General features: G+C 49.2%; 1 protein-coding gene and 1 long non-coding RNA gene across 3 annotated transcripts in view; one reads left to right on the top strand and one right to left on the bottom strand.

Moving 5' to 3' along the window:
• Window positions 1-18,082, bottom strand: part of LOC133767870 (uncharacterized) — a 45,176-nt gene extending 27,094 nt beyond the window's left edge. Inside the window, exons 1-2 of the long non-coding RNA XR_009866917.1 lie at window positions 17,965-18,082; window positions 16,125-16,189 (exon numbers count right to left, since the gene is read on the bottom strand). This is a non-coding gene — a long non-coding RNA (uncharacterized LOC133767870). The remainder of the gene's footprint in view (window positions 1-16,124; window positions 16,190-17,964) is intronic.
• A 93-nt stretch (window positions 18,083-18,175) lies between these two features.
• PSMF1 (proteasome inhibitor subunit 1) overlaps window positions 18,176-24,435 on the top strand; it is a 42,938-nt gene continuing 36,678 nt past the window's right edge. The window contains exon 1 of one of the 2 annotated variants that reach the window (XM_062203972.1): window positions 18,176-18,448. In XM_062203972.1, the coding sequence (XP_062059956.1) occupies window positions 18,320-18,448 (129 nt within the window). In that variant the 5' untranslated portion in view covers window positions 18,176-18,319. Of the gene's footprint in view, window positions 18,449-18,505; window positions 19,131-24,435 lie in introns of those variants that run through there. The other variant, XM_062203973.1, reaches the window with a different exon arrangement.

Raw genomic sequence — 24,435 nt, 5'->3', positions numbered from 1 at the left:
CAGTTTGGGTGTGAGGACCTTGCAAAGGCTGACACCAAGTGTGAGGACCCAGTTCCTCAAAACGTCAACTGCTGCGTTTGGCTGGGGGATGTTGATAGATATATTGCTTCATGCTAATGTGGTTTTATCACAACACAGTTCCACTCTTGGCTACTGCAAGTCACCAGGAAAACATCTGGTTTGAATTGTCCCTCATTATGACCTAAAAAATAAAAGCTGCAATCCAAGCCACCCCTTTAACACTCGGTCGCTGCGCTCTCTCTCCTCCTCTCCCTGTGTTTTCCCCGCTCTGTACCTCTCTTCCTCTTGCACTCCAGTAACTTCAAACTGGTTGGAGGAATTCAGAAATCCTCCAGACTCAGGGTCCTTCTTCCCATTTTACAGACACAGCCCCAGGGAGGAGCAGCAGCTTACTGTTTCACAAATCTCCATACTAACCTGCTCAAGAACCTTCTGGAAGCAATTCGAGCACTCAGGTTCCTTATCTACAAGATAGGATGGTGGGGACTATCCCCTGACCTCCAAGGGTGCCACTGAGCTGGAACATGGACAGGATCTTGGGCAGCAGGAGGCCTGTGGTCACCAAGGAACTCCAGGCAAGCATTAGCTGGGCTCTACTTAGTTGGCAGCAGAAATGGGTCTTACTAGAACTCGAGATCCCTGATTTCTTTTTTTAAGCTTTATTTATTTGAAAGTCAGAGTTACAAAGAGAGAGAGGGAGAGACACGCAGTGAACCATCCACTGGTTCACTCCCCAGATGGCTGCAACGGCCATAGCTGGGCCACCTGGGTTGCCCACATGGGTACAGAGGCACAAGACCTTGGGCCATCCTCTGCTGCTTTTCCAGGTGCACTAGCAGGGAACTGGAGATCCTTGATTCCTAACGATCGGGTCCTATACAACTCACTTGGGAGGAAGGATGGGAAGCTACGATCACGAACACCTTCTACAGACCAGGGTGCATTAAGTATCTCATGAATAGTGCAGTGCCACAGATCAGAGCAACGTGGAGAGCTGGAGTCAAGCTGTGACCATGACTGAGCACACCCCTGAAAAAACCTCAGTTTCCACATGTGTAAAATGTAGATGATAACAGCGGGAACCAGGTTATGACACGAGGAAATCAGAGCTTTGCACACAGACGACGCCATCTCTACTGCCTCTAACAGATCTCTGTGTCTTTCTGGACGTTTTGCCAGAAGCCTCCCTTGCAGTGCATCTGTGCATGGGTGTGCATGAGTGTGTGTGTGTGTGTGTGTAAGAAGCTCCTGAGCATCTTGCTTTCTCTCTTTCCTTTCCCTGTCTTCTCTCCCTCTTGCCTGATCTTCTTTCCTAGGCAGACACAATATCCCTAACAACTTGTCCCAGATGTTGTCCTAGCTACGGCTTAGAGCCACGAACCTTCCTACCCACTGTCCAGGCTCTTCACGGCACCATAAAAAGTTGAGGAAAAATTGGTTTATCTCTAAGTAACACTGGCTTTCAAGGCTATTTCCTTGTGAAGGAGTGAGAATTACTATTTTGAGAGGCCAAAATTGAACATGAACTTTAAAAAATGCTTTATTTCTTTAAATTAAAATTTTTTTTTTCATCTGAGAGAAAGAGAGGGACACAGAATCCACTCCCATCCACTGGTTCATTCCCCAACATTTGCAATGGCTGGGCCTGGGCCAGCCCAAAGCCAGGAACTTTGAGCTCAATCTGTCTCTCATATGGTAGCAGGAGCCCAAGTACTTGCGCCATCACCTGCTGCTCCCAAGGTTGCCCATAACCAGAAAGCTGGAATCAGAAGTGGAGTCAGGATTCGAACCCATGCACTCCAATATAGGATGCTGGTGTCATAACTGCTGTACCAAAAACCTGTCTTGAACATAAACTGTTTCCCTTGAAATAGTTGCAGCAACCCCCATAACAATCCTGACCCCTACCGAAGGCCAATGGATGCCCCTGGATGCCTGAAGGAAAGGCTGGGAACAAGGAAAGGGAAAAAAGAAAAACACATCGAAGTATTTCAGTACTATAACCCTAGTTACATTTCTGTGAAGCATTACTCGATAGAAGGATCTTGGCCATTACTACTATTCTCATTTACATAGTTGCATTCCTGGACAAATACATTAAAATGGTGGAAAATAAACTTTGTTTTATATGTTAAATGATTATAAGCTAGGGTAAATTCTGTAGACTTTATACCTCTGAGTTTCTTACTTTTCTTTTCTTTTCTCTTTTTAATTTATTTTATTTATTTGAAAGGCAGAGTTGCAGAGAGAAAGAGAGAGGGAGGGAGAGAGGTCTTCCATCTGCTGGTTCACTCCCGAGATGGCCACAACATTTGGAGCTGAGCCAATCCAAAGCCAGCAGACAGGAGTATCTTCTGGTCTCCCACTCAGAGACTTGGCCATCTTCCACTGCTTTCCCAGGCCACGGCAGAGAGCTGAATTGGAAGTAGAGCAGCCAGGACTCTGACTGGTGCTCATGTGGGATGCCAGCACTGCAGATGGCAGCTTTACCCACTATGCCACAGCGCTGGCCCCTCTTTTTTTTTTTAAGATTTTTTTTTTAAAATTTATGAGAGGTAGAGTTACAGATAGTGAGAGGGAGAGACAGAGAGAAAGGTCTTCCATGCCCTTTTTCACTCCCCAAATGGCCCCAACAGCCAGAGCTGAGCCGATCCAAAGCCAGGAGCCAGAAGCTTCCTCCAAGTCTCCCACGCTGGCACAGGGGCCCAAGTGCTTGGGCCATCTTCTACTGCTTTCCCAGGCCATAGAGGAGAGCTGGATTGGAAGAGGAGCACCCAGGACTAGAACTGGCGTCCATATGGGATGCCAGCACTTCAGGCCAGGGCGTTAACCTGCTGCATCACAGTGCCGGCCCCACCTGTTTTTGTTTTTGTTTTTGTTTTTTTAAGATCTTTATTTATTTGAAAGGCAAAATTACAGAGAGGCAGAGAGAGAGAGAGGGAGAGAGAGAGAGAGAGGTTTTCCATCCACTGGTTCTCTCCTCAAATGGCTAGAACGGCCAGAGCGGGCCTTTCCGAAGCCAGGAGCCAGGAGCCTCTTCCAGGTCTCCCATGTGGGTGCAGGGGTGCACACACTTAGGTCATCTTCTACTGCTTTCCCAGGCCATAGCAGAGAGCTGGATTGGAAGTGGAGCAGCTGGGACTAGAACTGGTGCCCATAAGGGATGCTAGCACCACAGGCGGCAGCTTTAACCTCTACACCACAGCACCAGCCCCTATACCTGCTTTTGAAAAATCAACCCTTTCATTCAAGTATAGCTTATATAATAGAAAAGTGCATGAATTCCAAGTGTTTGGGTTGGTATCACCAAGTAAACACACTATTAACTGCCACACCGCATGTTCTACTCCTTCCCTGTTCCAAACAGTAGCCCCAGCAGGGCCTCTGATGCCTGATTTTTCACTTTATGGACATGAAATCCTGTAGTCCATATTTACTGTGTTGGCTTCCTTCACTCAGTTATGATGGTGAGATATAACCATATTGTTGGATGAAGGATAGGCTCATTCATTGTTTCTCTATTGCGTGAGTATCTCACAATTTATTTATTCATGGCACTGGTACTGTACTTTAGAATTGTTCCCAGTCTGGGGCTATCATAGATAGTAATTCTATGAATACCACACACACACACACACACACACACACCCCTTCTGGTACACACAGAATTCATTTATGCTAGGTATAATTCTAGGAGTAGGTGCTGTGATTGTGTCATAAAGCTGCCACCTGAGATACCAGCATCCCATACGGGTGCCAGTTCAAGTCCTAGCTGCTCCACCTCTGAGCCATCTCCCTGCTAATGTACCTGGGAAAGCAGTGGAAGATGGCCCAAGTCCTTGGGCCCCTGCACCCACTTGGGAGACCTGGAAGAAACTTTCAAGCTCCTGGCTTCGGATCGGTCCTGCTCAGGCCATTGTGATCATTTGGGGAGTGAACCAGCGGATGGAAGACCTCTCTCTTTCTCTCTCTATCTCTACATCTGTATCTCTGCCTTTCAAATAAATAAATAAATAAATCTTTAAGAAAAAAAAAGAACTGACATTGCAACACTGAACATGCATGAACATGGATTACACCCATTTTAGGGATGAGAACATTGAATGTCACCGTCTGTGAAACAGGACGATCCTAAGAACCTGATGGGGCACACTGTCGGGATCAGTGTGTGAGAGACTGCTGGAGGGACTGGGAGCTTGGTAACAGCAGTCCCACAATGAATCAACGGGAAGAGAAACAGCCTTAGCCAGAGGGAGGACCCCTGAGGGCACGGATGGATGACCCAAATGCACTCCAGCCCTTCCAAAAAGCCAGAGTGCTCGTCTCCTACCTAGCTGAGTCTCAGGTCTCTACCTCTATGGGGGCTAAGAAACAAGCATACCCTCACAGCAGGTTTGAAGCTCAAGTGAGATCATGGGGATGTTCATTCCTTCATTCATCTATTCACATAACCAAAAAGTGCACCTACTGTGTGCCAAGGAGGCCAAGTTAATTGGACAAAATATCTGCTCACGTTGTCGAAGGGGAAAGAAACAAACTAATGAGACAATGAATGACTGTGTAACAGTGACCAAGGCTGTGCCTGCTTTGTGGTGGGTGGGACATTTCCTTCAGAAAAAGATTTTGGGACGGCTTTGTAGACCAAAAGGGCTTCACACGTTTGACAGTCATTCTTATTCTGCTTCTTTCCCCGATTTTTCTTCTCTAGAAACTAGAGGTCAAGACAGGACACAGGATAGTTAACTTAATTATCTATCCTCTTTTTAAAGATTTATTAATTTTATTTCAAAGGCAGAGTTTCAGAGGGAGGGAGAAAGAGGGAGAGAGACAGAGAGAGAGATCTTCCATCTGCTGATAAACTCCCTAAATGACTGGAACTTCTTCCAGGTCTCCCACATGGGTGGCAGGGGCCCAAGCACTTGGATCATCTTCTGCAGTCTTCCCAGGTGTGTTACCAGGGAACTGTAACTGAAGTAGAGCAGCTGGGACTTGAACCAGTGCTCCTAGAGGATGCCAGTGTCACAGGCAGTGGTTTAACCCTCTGTGCAACAACACTGGCCTCTATTCCGCTATTCTCTTAAGCCTTATTAAAAATTTAAGATTAGGGGTCCAGCACTATGGCTCTCTTGGTTAATCCTCTGCCTCGGGTTCTAGTCCTGGCTGCTCCTCTTCCAGTCCAGCTCTCTGCTGTGGCCCAGGAAGGCAGTGGAGGATGGCCCAAGTGCTTGGGCCCCTGCACCCCCATGGGAGACCAGGGGGAAGCACCTGGCTCCTGGCTTCAGATTGGTGTAGTTCCAGCCGTGATGGCCATTTGGGGGGTGAACCAACGGAAGGAAGGCCTTTCTCTCTGTCTCTCTCTCTCTCTCTCACTGTCTAACACTACCTATTAAATAAAAAAAATTAAATTAGTACCAGTTTATGTTTAATGAGTTTATCCTGTGTCTAGCAGTGTTCTAAAACTTTTTGAAAATTAAAAGATAATTCACATACCATAAAATTCAGTCTTTTAAAAGTGCACAATAGAGTAGTTTGTGCAACCATTGCTACCACCTAATTCCAGAACATTTTCATCATCCTACAAGGAACCTCCACACTAAAGAATGTACCCTAATGCACACTACAGCCTCTGGGTGATGCTGATGTGTCAATGAGTTTATCAGTGGTAACACATGAACCACTCTGATAGCACACTCTCTCTCCCCCACCCCCATCACTTTGCCTTTCAAATAAATAAATAAATAAATATTTTTGGAAAAAGAAAATTAGATAATTTACATAATGTAATATGGATTCCCTGGAAAGTAGGATCTCCCCCACCGCAAGGCTTACTATTCTTGCTGTGTGCTGTCATTGGTTTCAATGACTTTTCTGAATGAATTCTCAAGTCCGTATCCTTCTGTGTGTTCAGTACAGAAATCTCTGCTCAGTTACCTCAGTGGTCAGCTAACAGCTGGGCAGAGACTTCCTAGACTGCTTGTAACTAAGAAGTCTCCCCATCTCTGTGTTTTGAGACATACTCTCAAAACTCAGCCAGGTAATCCATCATTCTGCCTTAGTCTTCACAGCCCCCCTCCCCCGACTTTCATATAAATAAATAAAAAAAAAAATCTTTAAAGAAAAAAAAAAAACAAGTCGGCCAGCAGTAGGAGCTTAGGGCTCTCATGTCTTTCCTGTGTATGTGCCTGGCCCTCGACATGTGTACGACCCAACACACACACACATGGCCACATCACAGCTTTTGAAAGCTCCTCTGGGACATCTCATTCCCCATGTTTTCTTTATAAAGCTATTTGGTTCCCCCATGGTGTGCCCTAAGTGTCATGCCCTACCAAAGCAGTCCCAGAGCTCAACAGCTGCCTCAGAAGGTTTTTGACAAAGGCTCCCAGAAAAAAAGAGGCAAAAAAAAAAGGGGACTCTTCAGGCTGGGTAAGCTCAGAGCCAAGTAAAATAATGACAGCTGTACAAGTGGGCTCTTCCAGGCAGCCTCCAACGGACACAGCACAGCCATTTTCAGAGAATGTGGCTTTGAAGGAGATTCCACCCTGCCTGCCCCCTCCAGTGGCTTCCACACTGCTAGAAGCTCATTTCCACGGCTCCCGCAGAGCTGCCAACAGGTGGGGGGCGGGGGAGGGGCAGGTAAGAATGCCACACACATGGTGTTCTCGCCAAGGTTCAGCCTGCCTTCGTGAAGAAACGACTCCTCCACGGTGCCAAGCCTTTGGTTAATTTCAAGAGTCCTGGAAAGGTTGATTCTGTCCATTTTGGCCAGTTTCCTTGTTGTTTTTGTGGAGGTGAGAATTTTTGGAAGTCTCACTCCACCATTTTCACTGATGTCAGGTATGGTTTATTTAATTGCACCAGTGACACAGCCTGGGAGGCAGGAACTGTTTTATTTTGTTAGCTATTACCTCCACTTGGCAGAGCTAAAGTGCCCTGCCCAGGTCACACGGCCACCACGCGGTGGAGCCAGGATTCAAACACAGAGTTTGATACTAGGGGCTGGTGCGCTCACTGGCGTCTTTCATCTCCCTAGAAAGAAGAAAACAGTGCTGGCTCTGGGGCGTCGGAACTCTGAATTCAAGCCCACTTTGCTGCTGCATCACTAACAGCATGAGTGTACCCTGCTCTCTGCCTCAATGTCCCCATATGTAAAATGACCTGGTTGGCTCTCAACTCCTATTCTCTCCCAAGATTGTGGGTTACCCCAGAGCCTACAGTGCCCACCAGCCACCAGCTGGGCACCCTGGATGGGAGCCAGGCCTGGGATCTGCTCTACAAAAGATGCCCTGTCCACCCCAAGGCCTCCCTTTGTAGACAGCTCTGGCTCAGCCATGGCACCTCAAGGCTTTAGGGAACTCCAGAGTTGGCTTCTGCCGGCAGGGACTGTCACTGACCACAGGGTCCTTACTTAGCTGTGCAGTGGAGCCCAGATAACCAATTCCCCTTCTGCTTCCTGCTGTAGGCCTCTCACGGTCAAGGTGAGCCAGGCCAGGAAGGGGTAGGCCTTGCTTCATCCCTCTCTCCTCCCACTTCTGTTCCTTACCTTAACTCCTCTTGCCACCCAAGTCTGCAGAAACCTGACTCTGCTCTCAGGCTATGGGATGCAAAGTTTTCTTAAAAATTTTCCCAAGTCCTTTCCTTGACTTATAAGACCTACTGATAATATTTGGCTTCCCAGTTACTCCTCTGACCTCATCTCCCACTTCTTGCCTCCCTCCCTGAGCTCTGGGCACAAACGCCAGGCACACCCCTACCTCGGGGACTTTGCATTTGCTGCTCCTTCTGCCTGGGACATCATCTGGCTCACTCCCCACCTCCTTCAGATCTTCACTCAAACCTGCCTTGTCAATGAGGCCTTCCTTGGCCTCCAGAATTAAAATGTGCCCACCTCACTCCTAACCCCTCTCACTCCTGCTCACTCTGCTTCTGTCCTTAGGACGATTTTGTTCCAAGAGCCAATAACTTCTGCTTTTGTGCCCAAACTCCTTTGAACTGTCCTTCCTTTGCTGACCAAGCACTCCTAAGTACTGCAGCCCTCTGGGAGGTCTTGACAGCTGGGCCCTCCCAGATGACAGCTCCACCTTTGGCCCCACTGAAGGGTCTGGCGTGGAGCAGGGTGCCATGGAGAAGCAACCCAAAGCAGGAGAGCTTGCCTTGCTGCAGTTGGCATGGGATGCTCTAAGGGGACGGTGGTGCAGGGCAGCCACCAGGCCACATACAAGGCAGGGGGAAACACTGCCATACAGGGAGAAGGCCTCTGCTCCCTTTGCGCCATCCTCACCAACTTGGGGTTTGACCCAGCGATTGGGAAACTCTTCCTTTTCTCTTGCCAAAGTCCAGCCGGCCCAGCACTTTCCACGAGGCCATGTGAGCGAGGTGGAAACTATGGTGGTTCTGGACGGGATGAAGCTTGCATGCTGGGCACTGGACCTCATCCCGGCCATGTCCCTGCCGGCCTCACCCATGCCACCTGCTGCCAGGCCAGTCGCAGAGTCGCTGTGGCCTGGCCAGCTTGGCAGCCATAAAAGTGCCCATGAATTGGAGGAATTGGGGTCATTTAGGGGTCAGCTGATCCAACCCTCCTGGAGAGATGAGCAGCCCGCAGCTGGCCAGGGCGGGACAGCTGCCAAGATCACACAGGTGGTCAACACACACATGGCTTTAGACAGACCTGCGTTTTGACCCAGCTTGTACTGACCTACAGAGTGGCCAAGGGCCGTCACCTTTGTGACCCTCGATTTCCTAATCTAAGGTGATGTAGGGGTCTCTCATTCACCAGGTTGTGACGACGATGACATGCGGCAACACATAAACGACAGGTGCATGATCTGGCTACACTCAGCATGTGGTGACTCCTAGAAGAATCGGTGTGGAGCCCTAGAAAGAAGGGTCCCCACTGGCTGGGCGCAGCCTTACTCGAAGCATGCCACTCTCCCAGCTCACTTCATCTCCATGCCAGCTCTGGGGGTGCTACAGATAGTAATCCCATTTTACAGATGAGGAAACTAAAACCTAGGCAAGTTGAGAGTGTTCCACTTCCCCCAGAGGAGAAGCCTGGAATTTCTGGGCCAAAACAAACTGCAGACAAAACTGCAGCAGACCGGCATGAACCCCACCCGGCTCACTGTTCTGCACCTCTTTGCAAATGATAGGTAACCAACAGATGCAAAGGCTGTGTCATCCGTTAGAAATGACTCCCCCCCCCCCCGTGGAAAGAACTAGCTTTGCTTCCATTTATGATTCAATTCCTTTACCCCATATAAATTTGTCCTTTTTAAACGTTTCCTTTGAACCAGTTATAACATCTGTCTGTGCATTCATTACTTAATGAGTGAAATAAAATTGTTATTACGTGCCCATTTTCACAGCTGAGAGTCACGATTTTGACCTTTTCTTGGAAATTATCTTTTCACTGGGCCTGAGAACTCCGTGCCTGAGACTTGCTGTAATCGTGCTGGAAACCACCCTCCCTTGGCTCCCTGCTCACTGCCAGTGCTCAGAATCCAGCCCTGCCATGGGGAACCTTCTAGACACCTTCAGGCAGGGTGCAACTATCAGCCCCCTGCTTATAAATGAGCAAAGTAAGGCTTATATAATAGGGAAAACAACTTGACCAGGTTACACAGTTAAAACCAGCACTTCCTTCTTCCTGAGCACTGTGTGGGGTGTGATGCATGTGTGTGTGTGCGTGTGTGTGAGTGTGTGGCTAGACTGTGAATTCAGCTCCAGGGTACAGAGAACATATTTGCAAACAGCCTGGTACTTGATGGGGGCCCAGAAGATGCTGTGATTAGAGCAGGGCCTGAAGGCCTTGGCAGGTGGCTCCAGATCTGGGATCGAGACTGGAGCCACATGGCTGGTGATGTCTCTGGCCTCCCCAAGTCCCAGAGGACAGACCACACCCCAGGGGTAGCCCTCTTCTGTCACTTTCTAGGTCTCCCTGAGGAGACATTTTCCCAGGGCCATCCTGCTTGTAAGCTATGGAACCAGGACTAGAAGCCAGGACGTCTGACTTGAGAGCCTGTGTGCTACTGCCATCCAGACCTGGACTCTGAGACAACGTTGCTCTCAGCTGTGTGACCCTGTGGAAGTTATTTCACTTCTCTGAACTACTTAACCTCTCATTAAAATTACTAATAAAATGCAATTAGATGATGTGTGCCAACTGCCAGACACATGGTAAATCCTCAATAAACAGGAGTTGCTTTCCAAGGCCTCATTATTTCAAATAATGAGCCACCGCTTGGGAGGCCTGGCTAGAACTGTGGGAGGCACTTGGTTGACATCATCTCCAGGAATTCACCCAACAAGCCTTGCAGGAGATACTACTGGAATCCCTCCTCGACAATCCGATAAGTCATTGTCCAAAGTTGCACAGTCTGAAAGCACTGAGACCGAGATGTAAACCCAGGGTGCCCAAATCCAAGCCCTATATCCTCTCCCTCATTGTGCATTGGTTACTCCATTCATCTACTCAACAAAAATGTATTGGCACCTACTGTGTGGGCCTGGCGGTGTTCTGGGTGCTAGAGGCACAGCAGTGAGCCAGATATGCAGTCCGTGCTCACCAGTGGTACAGTTTGGGGAGAGTGAGACGAAGCTGCTGGCCTTCCAGAGTGAAGCTGGGGACCCATGCACCTGCCTGACCAACATGGGGCAGCCTTGGGGGCTGCAGCTGTGCAGGGGTGGGGTGGGGCAGGAGCAAGTCTGGGAAAGGATGTAGACACCTGCTGAGGGCAGTGGCAGTGCAGGAGGAGGGTGGCCTCCAGTGCCAGCGCCGACTTGAGCTTTGGAGGGGTAAGGAAGAGTAAAATGACAATGGAAGTATTGCGAGCTTCTAGGAAGTATTCGGGGAAATGCTGTGTCTGGGGGTGCAACTATTTATGCAACTATCCCATCACTTGAACTCCAATTATAATTGGTGTAACCACGAAGATCATTGCAAATGCACAGTGACAACTACATTACAGATCCAGTCATCTCCCAGCAAGGGCCCTGGTTGACCTAACTCAGCTCAGATCACGAGACCTTGGACAGTTCTACTGTTCCTCAGAAACAGATGCTCTGTGCCCCTTGGGACTTGGGTTATCTGGGGACTGTCTCTCCCTGAGGTCAGCGATGCTCAGAGCCAAAAGCAGGTATTTCCCGGTGCGAAGGCTGACATCACTGTGGGCACAGCCTTCTGGGGGGCTCCAGGCTAGGGCTCTCCTGATCCTCCTGGTATAAGAGCGAGTCAGAAGGAAGGAGGTGTGTGCTTCTCTTTGCAAGGCTGCCCTTTGCTGGTATTTGGGTGGGCACTGGCGCTCTCTTGTGGCCTGCCTTGTCTCTGCACAGGTCCTCTGGGTGTCCTCAAGACCGGAGCGGTTTCTACGTCCAGACTAATTGTCTCCACCCTGAATGCTTTTCCTTATACCTACGCTTTCCTTTCCCAGGAAAATTGGATATCCACGCACAAAAGAAAGAAATGGGACCTGTACTCACATCGTCCCCCCAAATTAACTCAAAATGGATCAAAAGCCTAAACATAAGACCTAAAAGGATAAAACTCGAAATCATAAAGCAACAGAGATTCACACTAGATTAGCAGTGATTTCTTAGATATGACATCAAAGACACAGGCAGCAAATAAGAAAAGTAGACAAATTATTAAAATTAAAAATTTTTGTCCAAGAAAAGAAACAGTAAAAAGGTAACCTGCAGAAATGGAGAAAATATTTGCAAATAAAATACCTCATATGGGATTAACACACACACACATACACACACACAAAATCCCTAAAACACAAACAATCCAATTCAGAAGTCAACAAGGAGCTTGAATAGATATTTCTCCAAAGGAAACATAAAAATGGTCAATGAAAGATGCTGACCATCACCATCAATAGGGAAATGCAAATCAAAATCACAATGAGAGAGCACTTCATACCTGTTAGGATGGCAACTACCCAAAAACCAAATGTAAGCACTGGCCAAAAGTATAGAAACTGGAACCTCAGTGCGTCAATGGTGGGAATGTAAAATGGTACAGCCACCAATGGAAACCAGTATGATGGTTTCTAAAAAACTAAAAATAGGGGCTGGCGCTGTAGCACAGTAGGTTAATCCTCTGCCTGCACCACCACTATCCCATATGGGCACCATTTCGAGCCCCAGCTGTGCCACTTCTGACCCAGCTCTCTGCTGTGGCCTGGGAAAGCAGTAGAAGATGGCACAAGTTCTTGGATCCCTACACCAGGTGGGACACCTGAAAGAAGCTCCTGGCTCCTGGCTTCTCATCAGCCAGCTCCAGTCATTGCGGCCATCTAGGGAGTGAACCAGTGGATGGAAGACCGATCTCTCTCTCTCTCTCTCTCTCTCTCTCTCTCTCTCTCTCTCTCTCTCTCTCTCCCTCTCTCTCTCTCTCTCTGCCTCTGCCTCTACCTCTCTGTAACCCTACCTTTCAAATAAATAAATAAATCTTTAAAAAAAAGAAAAGAATAAAAATAGAATTACCATACAATCTGGCAATGCCTATTCTAGATATATACCCCCCAAAAAATGAAAGTAGAGTCTTTTTTTTAAGATTTATTTATTTTACTTGAAAGTCAGAATTACACAGAGAGAGAAGGAGAAGCAGAGAGAGTGAGAGAGAGATCTTCCACCCCCCGATTCACTCCCCAAATGGCTGCAACAGCTGGAGCTGCACCTATCCAAAGCCAGGAGCCAGAAGCTTCTTCTGGGTCTCCCACGTGGTGCAGGGGCCCAAGGACTTGAGCCATCTTCTACTGCTTTCCCAAGCCATAGCAGAGAGCTGGATAGGAAGAAGAGCAGCCAGGTCTTGAACCAGCACCCATATGGGATGCCAGCACTGAAGGCGGCAGCTTTACCCGCTACACCACAGCACTGGCCCCCAAAAGTAGAGTCTTGACGTTTATTCATGTTCATAGCAGCATAACTCACACAAGCCAGCAGGTGGAGGCCGCCCAAGTATCCATCATTGGATAAAAAAAAAAAAAAGTGTTATACACAAACAATGGAATGCTATTCAACCTTATAAGGGAAGAGAATTCCTACTCATGGATGAATCCGGAGACCATTATGCTGAGTGAAAGAGGACAATCACGAAAGGATGAATAGTATATGATTCCACTCATACGTGCTATCTGGAGTAGACAAACTCATAGGGACAGAAAGTAGAATGGTGGTTGCCCTAGAGTGCAGGGTGGAAAAATGGAGGGTCATTGTTTAATGGGCACCAAGTTTCAGTTTTTGCAAGATGAAAAGGGTTCTGGAGATAGACGGTGATGATGGTGGACAACAATATAAATGCCATTTTAAGAGTTTATACTGGGGCTGGTGTTGTGGCATAACAGGTTAAGCCACAGCCTGCAATACTGGCATCACATATAGGTGCCAGTTTGAGTTCTGGCTGCTCCACTTCCAATCCAACTCCCTGCTAATGTGCCTGGAAAAGCCCCTGCACCCCGTGTGGGAGACTTGGATAAAGCTCCTGGCTTGGCTCCTGGCTTCAGTCTAGCCCAGGCCTGGTGTTGTAGCCATTTAGGGAGTGAACCCGTGGATGGAAGCATTCTCTCTCTAACTCTGCCATTCAAATAAATAAATAACACTTTTCTTAAAGTTCACACTTAAATTAGTTAATAGGATAGATGTTTTGTTATTGCATTTTACCAAAATGTTAAAAATCTTTTTAAAAAAAAAAAACAGCTACCTTAAAATTCTCTTTCCAAAAACAAGTTGTCTTTTCCAGGTACAGAGGACAAGGGGAATGGGAAGTCCTGGGCTCCAGTCTGCCATTTGGTGGAAGCAAAGAACACCATTAGTCACGTAAAGCTTCCTGGAGTGGGTGACATGTCTGGCTGACAGAAGGCCAAAGGAAAGGAAGAATTCCAGTGTTGAGTGATATGGTATCAGTACCTGTCTGGGCCCTGCCCCCTCAAACTCATTTCTTCATGGTTTCTAGGGAGACAGGGAACTTAGAATGTCCATATTGCTGTCACTTGGTGACCAGGAACAGATGGCTGCAGCCACCTGCCAGGTTCTTTCCATCTTCCTGGGCCCTCGTCTCTGGCATGGGCTCTGTTCTGCCTAGGTAGTAGGGGCCCATCCAGGGAGGCACCTGCCACCTGCTTCCCTTGTCAGCCACTCGCAAGTCTCACAGGGCAGCCTTGGACTCACTGGTGGAGGTAAGTCCACACAAGTGTGGGAATGCAAATCTCCAGCCCAGGTTCCTACCCAGGGAGGATTCTGGGGCCCAGGGAGACAGAACAAAACACAGGAGACAGGGCCGGCGCCGTGGTTCACTAGGCTAATCTTCCGCCTTGCGGCGCCGGCACACCGGGTTCTAGTCCCGGTCGGGGCACCAGATTCTGTCCCGGTTGCCCCTCTTCCAGGCCAGCTCTCTGCTGTGGCTAGGGAGTGCAGTGGAGGATGGCCCAAGTGCTTGGGCCCTGCACCCCATGGGAGACCAGGAGAAGCACCTGGCTCCTGCCATCGGATCAGTGCGGTGCGCTGGCCACAGCGCGCCAGCCGCGGCGGCCATTGGAGGGTGAACCAACGGCAAAGGAAGACCTTTCTCTCTGTCTCCCTCTCTCACTATCCACTCTGCCTGTCAAAAATTAAAAAAAAAAAAAAACACACACAGGAGACAGAGCTCATCTCATTCTTTCAACATACAGATGCTAACACCTACTTCCTAGCAGTTGCTGGGACACAAACTTTTTAAGGTGCAGCTCACCCTTAGTTGGGAGAGAGAGCCCAGAGGAGCCACCATGGCAATGCCCTGTTCACTCCTCAGTGGGGATCTCCAGGCACCAAAGACTCCTTTCCTGCTTGCTCTCAATTCTGCAACTACCTGCCGAAGGGCTTTGCATGATCCCAGAAGCAGCTCTCCACCTGTTCCAGACATGGGTGTCAGTGAAAAAGCCCCAGCCTACTCCCTCAGTTGGGAGCTGGGAGATACATCCTATGCTGTCCTCTAGATCTCCCAGTGGGAGTGAGCTCCAGTTGCCCACAGAGTGGCTGGGCTGGATCACACCCTCCCTTCCCTTCCCATCTCATATACCCTCTCCCCTACTGCTACTTCCTGGACTCTGCTTCCAAAGAAACCACTCAACACCCGCACCAAGACAGAATGAGAGTGTGTAACAGGGAAGCAAAGTTCAACGAGATGACGGCTACAATCTGGAATACACAAAGCAGACTGGAACCAAGGGGTGGCAGTGAGGGAACTGTCTGCCCAGGTGCTGATGTCCAGGGGTTGTACATTGTCTGCTTTTAAAAAAAAGCCTTATAATCAGTAATAAAACTGACCAACTGTCAGTGTGCTTTTTATTGCCACCATGAACCAGAGAGTCTAATCAACTTCAATGATAAAATTCTCCTTTCCACTGAGACTGACGGCTCTCACTGTCCCAGGCCCAACCCTTGGCATCCCACTGATGCCAACTGCACAGAAGAAAGAAAAATTAATTGTGGGCCAAAGAGACAAGGGGAAGCCTCACTCAGAAAGCAGCAATGACCTTCTGATCACACAGAACCAGCTGCATATCACACGCCATGCCTGAGCACATGCTCTTCCCTCTTACCCTTTGGTCCATAATCCAGTCCCAATCTTCCATCCACATACTGCACAGTTGGCCACCTCCTCCTCTAGGAAGCCCTCCCTGATCCCCATTCTGTGTTAGATGCTTGCTGTGTGCTTTCAGAGGCTCCTGAGTATCCCGTTATTATGGAGGTTTTCACAGTGAGTTATCTTTGTATTTTTTACCACTAGGCGGAACAAGCTCCATAGGAACAAGAATCAGCTGGCTCATAGCAGGCATTTAGGAATAAGGCTGCCATTGCACAGGCATCTTTGTGCCATGCATAGCCTGCTCCATCATCCATGGAAGTCCAGCCTATGAAAGTAGGAATGAATCTGCAAGGATTTTCCTTAACTGGGGAAGGACATTACAAGAAGAAGGAACAGAGCAAGCAATAGCAGTGAAGCTGAAAGCCCAAGGCTTCTCAGTGGAAAGGATAAACAGCTTCACAGCACAGGCAGTATGCCTCAGATAGTTCTGTCACTATCAGCTTTAGCATCGCTCAGAGTGCGGTCAGCTTACCTGTCTGCATCTCAGACCTACTCAGCCAGAACCTCAGCAGATGGGGCTCAAAGAACCTGGAAACCCTAGGACCACAAAACAGGAGAGGCACAGGGTCAGCTGACAAAGTGAGCCCTGGACTGCAAAGGGGGAAACTAAGCCAAGAATTCCTTATGCAGTATTTTTATGCTTTGTTCCTCTCAGTAAGTGTGCATTGAGTGTAGAAGCCACCCAGGGGCACCTGTGCACAAGACAGACATGGTCCTTGCCACCGCTCTGTCACAGTCATTTAGGAAGACATGTTTTCCCCCAAAAAGCAATAAATTTCTAATGTAGTGTCAGGTTATGATGAATGCTCTGCACTAAAGAAGGCAGGGTAAGGGTTAAAGAGAAGTTTTTCTGGATGAGGTGGTCAGGAAAGCCCCCTGCTGAGGCTGGGGGGTGGTGAGGGAAGGGGCTCCTTAGAATGAAGGAGCAAACCACGAAGATGTTTGGCGAAAGAGCATTCCCAACAGAGAACGCAGTACAGTCAGCCCTCTGCACCTGCGCCTATACTGCATCTGCAGATCCAATCAACTGCACATGGAAAACATCTAGTAAAAGAGAAAGTGCATCTGTACTGAACATATAGACTTTTTTCTCATCATTATCCCCTAAACAACACAATGCAATAGCCATATACATAGCATTTACACTGTATTATGTATTATAAGTCATCCAGAGGCAACTGAAAGCATTCAAGAAGATGTGTGTGGATTCCATGTAAATACCACACTATTTTCTATAAGGGACTTGAGCACCCATGGATTTTGGTATCTCAAAGAGATCCCAGAACCAATCCCGCTATGGACATAAAGGCCTGGGGACATGTGGTGAGGCTCCCATGTGGTGGGGGAGCCTGGTTAGGAGGCAGCTGTAATGGTCCAGGTGTGAGATGCTGGAGACTCAGAACAAGTGGAAGTGCAGGTGGTGGGAAGTGCAGATGCAGAATACATTTTGAGGGCTGGGCCACATTGGATCAACAGCCGAGGGGAGCCAAAAAGTATGGCTGCCCCGAGCACAGGGGATGTAGGTCCAGATGGAGGAGATGACGTCAACAGAGCACTGAGCTGGGGCGGGGCTGGCAGACCATGGGGGAAGACTTTGCTCTTCCCCAGGGTGGAAAGGGAATCCTGTGAGGACCCGACCTGTGTCAAACGAGTCTCAGGTTGCAAACTGCAGAGAAGCCCACAGGGAGGCAGGGGTGGAGGTGGGCAGTGCAGAGGCTGGGGCCATCCAAGGGAGAGCCCACCATGGCGTGTCCGTGAGCAAACTACACTGATTTGAGTAAAAGCACTGATCGGACTCCAAGAAATGATGGAAACCATAAAGGGGAGAGGCAAAGAAATGACTGAAATTCGGTAGTGGGTCAGGAGTTCTGGCTCTGAGGTCAGAGCCAAGGCTTCTGGGAGAAGAGGCTTCAACCCTTTGTCATCTGCCAAAGGGGCTGATGGAAAAAATGGAAAGTCCCTCGTATGGTTGTTGAAGGAGCGAGGCAAAGGTTTTGGTACAGGATGCAGCTCACAATAAACACTAATTATAAAGGTTATCCCAGGAGCCAGACTGTGGGTTTCCAGAACCACCCAGGCCACTCGCTGGCCAGCTGCGTTGCTTTGGTCAAATGGTGCCTCTGTGCCTCGGCTTCCTCGTCTGTGAGATGAGAATAACACTAATACCAACCAACTGCCTAGGATTGTTCAGTAAGTGAACACAAGTAAAGCGTCTAGGCACGGCACGGCGCACGGGCTGTTACTACGACTACACCTGGGCCATATTCTCTAGCTTCTTCTCCCCATTTGCGGATAGGGAGACTGTGACTCACAGGGAAGTGGCCCCTCCTCAAGGTCGCAACGCCTTGGCTGTAGCGGACCCTGAGGCTGCGGAGGGGCTGCGGAGACTCTGGCTTTGAAGGGCCGCTTCCTGCAGGCGCGCTCCCTGGAGGAACCATTCAGCATCGCGCTAGCGTTTCCCGTCCGGCGCGCCTTGCGCCGCTGCGCCGGCGCTTGCAGTTACTTCCGGCAGCTGCGCCCCACCCCCGGGCGTCTCCATTTTGGCGCTGGCGGAGTCCCGGGCAGAGCTGCGGAAGAGCGGAGCCGAGTTAGAACTCGTCGCGGGGCCACGCCAGCTCACTGCGCTCTCCCCCTTCCCTCCTCTCCCCGCAGAAGCCGCGGACGCTCATGGCGGGCTTGGAAGTACTGTTCGTCTCGGTGGCGCCGGTCATCACCTGCACGCAGGACGCGCTCATCTGTTTCCTGCACTGGGAGGTGGTGACCCACGGCTACTACGGCGTGGGTGCCAGCGACCAGGTACGCCGCGGAGCCCGCCGGGGTGGAGTGGGAGCCGTGCTCTGTCCGGAGGCCCAGGGCCCGATCCAGAGCGCCTGACCTCCCCCTTCCCCGGGGCCATGGCAAAGCTGTGCCAGCCCAGCCCGGCGCCCCTCCTAACAGCTGGCGTGACACGATTTGTAAACTAAAGGACAGCAGCTCGTTTCAGCACAGCCCGGCAGTCTCCCAGACCTGGAGTGTACGGGCCTCGCACCGAGACAGAGGGGTCGCCCCCCAGGGTTCCTCTCACCCACCTGCTCCCCTCTGTGAACTCCTTACCACGGAGCCGCGAGGTGGGGCGCGTGGGACCGCATACCCAGTACTGGCCCGCGCCAGGCATCCGGATCCAAGCACAAGTACGGGCGTGAGCTTTGCCCTTTCTGCACCCCTGTGCAGGGGCCCAGAGTGCGCACCCGCCCTTCATCCTTTGCTGAAGGACCCAGGCCGGTCCACTTGCCACGGCCACCTGCAGCTCTGCCTCTGCCTCAGGGAAACCCCTCCGCACACACACACACACACACACACCCCTCGGTGTGAGAATTGGGTAAGAGTGCCTCCCAACATGGCCAGCCCCTTCTGCCTCTTCAAAGCCGGAGGCCTGGCCCCTTCTGCCTTGTCTTTTCCCGGCTCCTCCATCTGGAAGGCCTGCAGCCACGCTCCTCTGGTAAGCAGCTCTGGGCACTGAGAGCCCCAGGCCCGCCCCTCCCTGTCAGTGTCCTGTCCCTGTCCGACCCAGGAGTGACTCTGAGGAGCAGGCCTCCCCAACACTTATCTTGTGGTGGGATTTCTTCCTTCCTTTCATTTCTAACTTTAGTTCTGGAACCCTCTAATCCTTTTTCAGTTTCTCAGATTCTCGTCAGTCTAACTAATTTTCCGCTGCTGACACAGCTTTAGGGCTCCTTCCAACTGGCTTTATGCATTGTGCACACTTAGCCAGTTTATGCTCCTATCCCCTGCCACTGCTGTCCCCATTCTTCTCTATCCCTTGTGACTAAGGCCTAAAACTACTATACCCTCTCATGCCTTGCCTCCATCAGCGAGAATCAGGAGACAACAGCCGGCGTGCCTTTCTGGCTCCTGGTTTTCAGACCTCAGGTGTCTCACTGGGGCCCCTGGGACACACTTAGCATCCCCATGCCCACTCCCAGGTTCACACAGACCCCGTCCTCACACGGGCTCTAAGACTGGAGATGAGGCTGGACGAGAAGGGCCGGCCTCACTCTCACACACAGAGCAGAAGCCATCTCTTCCCAAACGCCCCCGTCCCTGCTCTGTCCCATCACACTGCACTTTTTTCCACTCACCGTGCCTTTCAGCATCTTCGACCTTGGGACCAGCTGGAGACGGCCCCCTCCCCCAAGTGTCAGGCTCCCCTTCACGCCTGGTTCCCCAACATAAGTACCATCTCTACTTGCCCCACTCCGGCTTCCTGATCTTTGCCAGCCCTTTCACTGGCCCCAGAAAGTTCTCCCAGAGAGCTGGTGTGGAAGCTGGTGCACGGGGCGCTGGGGTTGTAGAGAGGAGTGACTTGGTTTTGACTTTGATGTTCCCCATCGGTCCTTGGCTCCCCCTGCCCTTTGCCCTGTCCATCAGAAGAAATAGGTCTGCCCTGCCCTTAGCCCTCCCCAGAGACCTTACTCTCCTTCCTCACGCCCAGCTGGCTGCTTCCACACTGTCAGAACCCCAGGCCCTCCTCCCGGGACTGTGTAGAGGGCCTGCCTGTCACCTTTTCTTAACATCCCACAGGTAAGCATCAGTGCTACAGGTCCGCCCCCGCCGCCCATCCCCTCGCACGTCCTCAGCACCCCTCTCACTTTGACAGCTTATATGAATGGGGTTCATGCAGGAGAGTGCTTCCTTCCAGCAGTCATCTTCCTCTTGCCCTCTACCCCAGGCCCCCAGAATTGTAGGTAAAATGTGCAGAAAGAATATAATCTCATTTTAATATTGTTTTCCTGAAAATAAAGATCCTTGACCCATTCTCAAAGGTCCATGTAATTCTCTGTTCCTGGTACTGTGTGCTGTGGGGCTCCGCAGGCCAGGAAAAGCTGTGACAACTTTGGGGAGGCCAAGGAGCCTGGGGGATGGGGGTTTTGGAAGGCCTCGCCTGCTGTCCCCCATGCCCCCCATGGGTGTTCAGGTGACAGACTAGACTGTGGTGTAGTTTTGCTGCTTTTGGCCTTTTCTCAAGCACGAGGCTCAGTTACGCTGACCTCTCCGTTCTGCCACGTCTGCTCTCATTGGGAGCAGAAGCTACTGGAGAGGCATGTTCCTGTTTATTAAAGAGCAGGTTTAATTTTCTAGCCTGGGGCCAGCACACTGGGCTGAGACCAGGAGTGTGTGCCAGGTTCAGAGGATGTGTGTGTCGCCTCCAGCTACCTCCTGCTCCCCACCCTTCTGGGGGTGATAAGAGAGGAGGAAGGTCCCAAGAGCTTGTTCTTGACTATGTGTCAGCAGTTAAATACAAAGTTGTGCTGTCTGCTTTTCTCTTTGGTTTTGCCTGTTCTGCTATGTAAAACTTGGTTGGAAGAGCTGTGCTGCAATTGACTTCAACAAAAATCCTGTTTTTGAATTTGGATTTCCTTCTTAAAGTCAGTGCTACTCCCCATTAAGAGCTTTACAACCGTGACAGGTGATTTAGGTGGCAAGAGCATAGAAATGGTCAAGGACTTCAGATAGAGAATATTGTTTTCTGTTGTAGAAATCTAAGCATTTTAAAGAAAGAGAAAATGTCCAAAATGATCCTTTTGAATTTCTTTGCATTTAGTTTAGCCCAGAAATACTGGAGTGAACTCATGGCCATTAAAGAATGCTTCCATCCCAGGATTTTACCTGGGAAGTCAATCAATCACCTTTATTCTCTTGAGACTGGTCTGGTGGGTGTGGCTGGGAAAATCTCCAGTTATAGTCTGGGTAGCCAGGAATTCTGAATTTCAAACAGCTCTGCACCTGACTAGTAATGACCGTGCTGCAGTTTTTCATTCCAGTGAGTTAAAGCACTTGATCTTGCACTGGCTGCTTTCCAGCTCAGCTCTCTGGGATACCTGATATTTGACCTCAGGGCCCAAAGGGTAGTTGAGTGCTCTGTTTGACCTGATAGCACCGGGGCGTGTCCCCCTCAGTCCCATCTCTGCTTTCAGGAGAACATTAGTTGCTCTGCAGGGCAAGGCATGAGCCTTATCTGACCTCAGGGACTCTCTCTTACTCTGAAAACGAAAAGGGATGGGATGGTCAGCAGACCAAATGATTTTTTTAAAAATTTTTTTATTTATTTGACAAGTAGAAATACAGATAGTGAGAGAGATACAGAGAGAAAGCTCTTCCTTCCATTGGTTCACCCCCAAAATGGCCACTACGGCTGGCGCTGCACCCATCCGAAGCCAGGAGCCAGGAGCTTCCTCCAGGTCCCCAATGTGGGTCCAGGGACCCAAAGACTGGGCCATTTTCTACTGCTTTCCCAGGCCGTAGCAGAGAGCTGGATCAGAAGAGGAGCAGCCGGGACTAGAACCAGCGCCCATATGGGATGCTGGCATTTCAGGCCGGGGCTTTAACCCGCTGTGCCACAGCACCAGCCCCCCAAATGATTTATTTCAAGAGAGAATTCTGGTGATCGAATGCTATATGGGGAGGATATTATGTAAATGAAAAGATCCTCAACAGGACGAAGCTGAGGCATGTCATCAGATCCCTGACTCGCAAAGCAGACTTCACGTCCACCATGCCTACTGTGGTGCTGGAGGCTTGTCCAGGGTGGGAGGAGGCGAGTTTCTTTTTCCCACTTGGAAGAATGGTTGATTAGTTTCACTTTTGCTTTTTGTTACTTTGATTTCTCAGCTTCAGGCCTATGAATTTCCTCATTATTGAGCCAGATTTTCATCCAGGTCAGTTGCAACATCCACTACCTCCAGTGGATTCCTGAGCACCAGCGGTGGCCAAAGCGGAGAAGCCAGCTGCTCCCAATTCGTGTCCTCTGCTGTCCTTGGTGTAAAGTCCAGATTGCTGGGCTTTTGTCTTTTGCCATTGGTCTTCATCTTGGGCCCCACTCGGCCACCCCGCCCCCTAATATTTTCAGTGTAGCTGCTCAGTGTTGTGCAGTGCAGATGTCCAGCCATGGAAAATATAGAGTGCATGTTTCTGGGTAGTTTAAAAATTTTTATATGAATGATTCTGGACTGTGAATCTCATTTTAAAAATTGTCTTTTTTTTTTTTTTTTTACTTTTATGTATCATGCTACAGTTAGCTCTTCTTTGTTCCTTCTAATATGTGGTATTCCACTGTAAGCATATTTTGCATTTTACCTTCCTTTTTTCCCTGTTCTAGCCAAGGTTATGCTAAAGATCCCTTGGCATGTTTCCTGTGTGTCTACACAGAATTTCTTCCAGGAGCTAGGATTTTAGTTCATGGGATATTGGCTCACCTAATGACACTGAATATTGCTTGAGTGCTCCCCAAAGGGGCTGTGTGAGTTTAAATGCCCGCCAGAGTGCCTGGGGGTTATTCTCCCCACACCTGCATAAACATCTGGCAGAAAGCAGAAGAAGCATAATCCCAGTCCTGTGGGGTAACCTGCAGGTCTCTATTTCAGCCTGTGCTCCCCTGATGCTAGTAAAATTGAGCTACTGATTGTACTTGTACACTGTTAGTTGCTCTTGTCCTTGTTCATACTTTGCTAATTTTAGGGTTCCCAACTTTTTATTGTTTGCAGGTTATTAATTGCTTTCCTTTGTAGCTAAGGAAACTGTCTTCCTCGCCTGTGACTGCTGTTAACTTTTTCTGTAGAGCCTCTTGTGGAACAGAAGCTGTAAATTGTAACTGTCTTTATGGCAGCATTTTTTTTTCTTTCACAGACCTTCTTTAAGAAATCTTTTCCTCACGGAGAATTCAGTGTATTCATTTCATGATAGAAACAGTTGGAGAACATTTCTCAAAGTTTAGTATGCAAAAGGAAAACCCTAGGATTATTAACAAGGAAAAGAGAGCATTTCAACCCACAGTCAGAAGCATTTACACCCACCAGGCTAGCCAGGCTTAAAAAGTTTTGGAATCATGACATTGCAGACCATGTGGAATTTTTGTGGCTAATGAGTGGGCAAATAAGTACCTTTTGGGTAAATGATTTGACTTTATCTTATAAATGGAAAGTTCTTGCAGGCATACTCTAGAAATTCATCCACATGTGTACAAGAATGTTCAGGGCAGCATTGTTGGTAACAGCGTAATTGATAAACTGGACATGTTCCCAATCTCCAACAGTGAGTGTGCAAGTCGCAGCACACTCACCAAGAGCTGTGACTATGAATCAGCCATAGTTAAATTCATGGGCATGGATGGCTGTCAATAAAAAATGCTGAAAATGATGTCATTTACACAAATCCAAACACACTGTAACCAGTGCATATCTGTGGTCGCATGTATAGCAATGTAGCTCTAAGGAAAGCACTGTTTAAAAATCACCCTTGAGGGGAAAGGAGGGAGAGTTGGGGTTGGCTGCCCAGGGCCTCAGCAGCAGTGGTGATGTCTGTTTCTCCAGCAGCTGGCAACTGCACAGGTGTCTGTTCTGTAACTCTCTTCCTGTCTTGTACAGACGCTATGTTTTGTGTTTACAGGAAAATTATTCAGAAGTTTTGTTTAACTACTGCATTTTCTTGGGGTTTTGGGGGGCCACCTTAGTATGTATAGTTGTAATCAACACGTTAATGACCCAAGGTGCAAACCTTTAATTTAGATTTTCACAACATCCTTTGTTAGGTTGGTTGGCCTTATTCTTGACAGGGGCTGAAATAAGGATGTTTTATCAAACCAAGGCTGCAGGTTCTGGTGCGGCATTATAAAGACAGTCAGATAGGGGGAGAGAACAGGAGCGCAGGAGTCCAGAGACTGGGGTCTTATGCCTCTGCCTTGGTTGTGACCTCAGACATGTCCTCATAGTGAAGTGAGGGGTGGAATTTGATTGCTTTTAAGGTCCTCT

The sequence above is a fragment of the Lepus europaeus genome, chromosome 10 (genome assembly GCF_033115175.1).
Source record: "Lepus europaeus isolate LE1 chromosome 10, mLepTim1.pri, whole genome shotgun sequence".
Taxonomy (NCBI): domain Eukaryota; kingdom Metazoa; phylum Chordata; class Mammalia; order Lagomorpha; family Leporidae; genus Lepus; species Lepus europaeus.
This window is presented reverse-complemented; position numbering and strand designations above follow the sequence as displayed.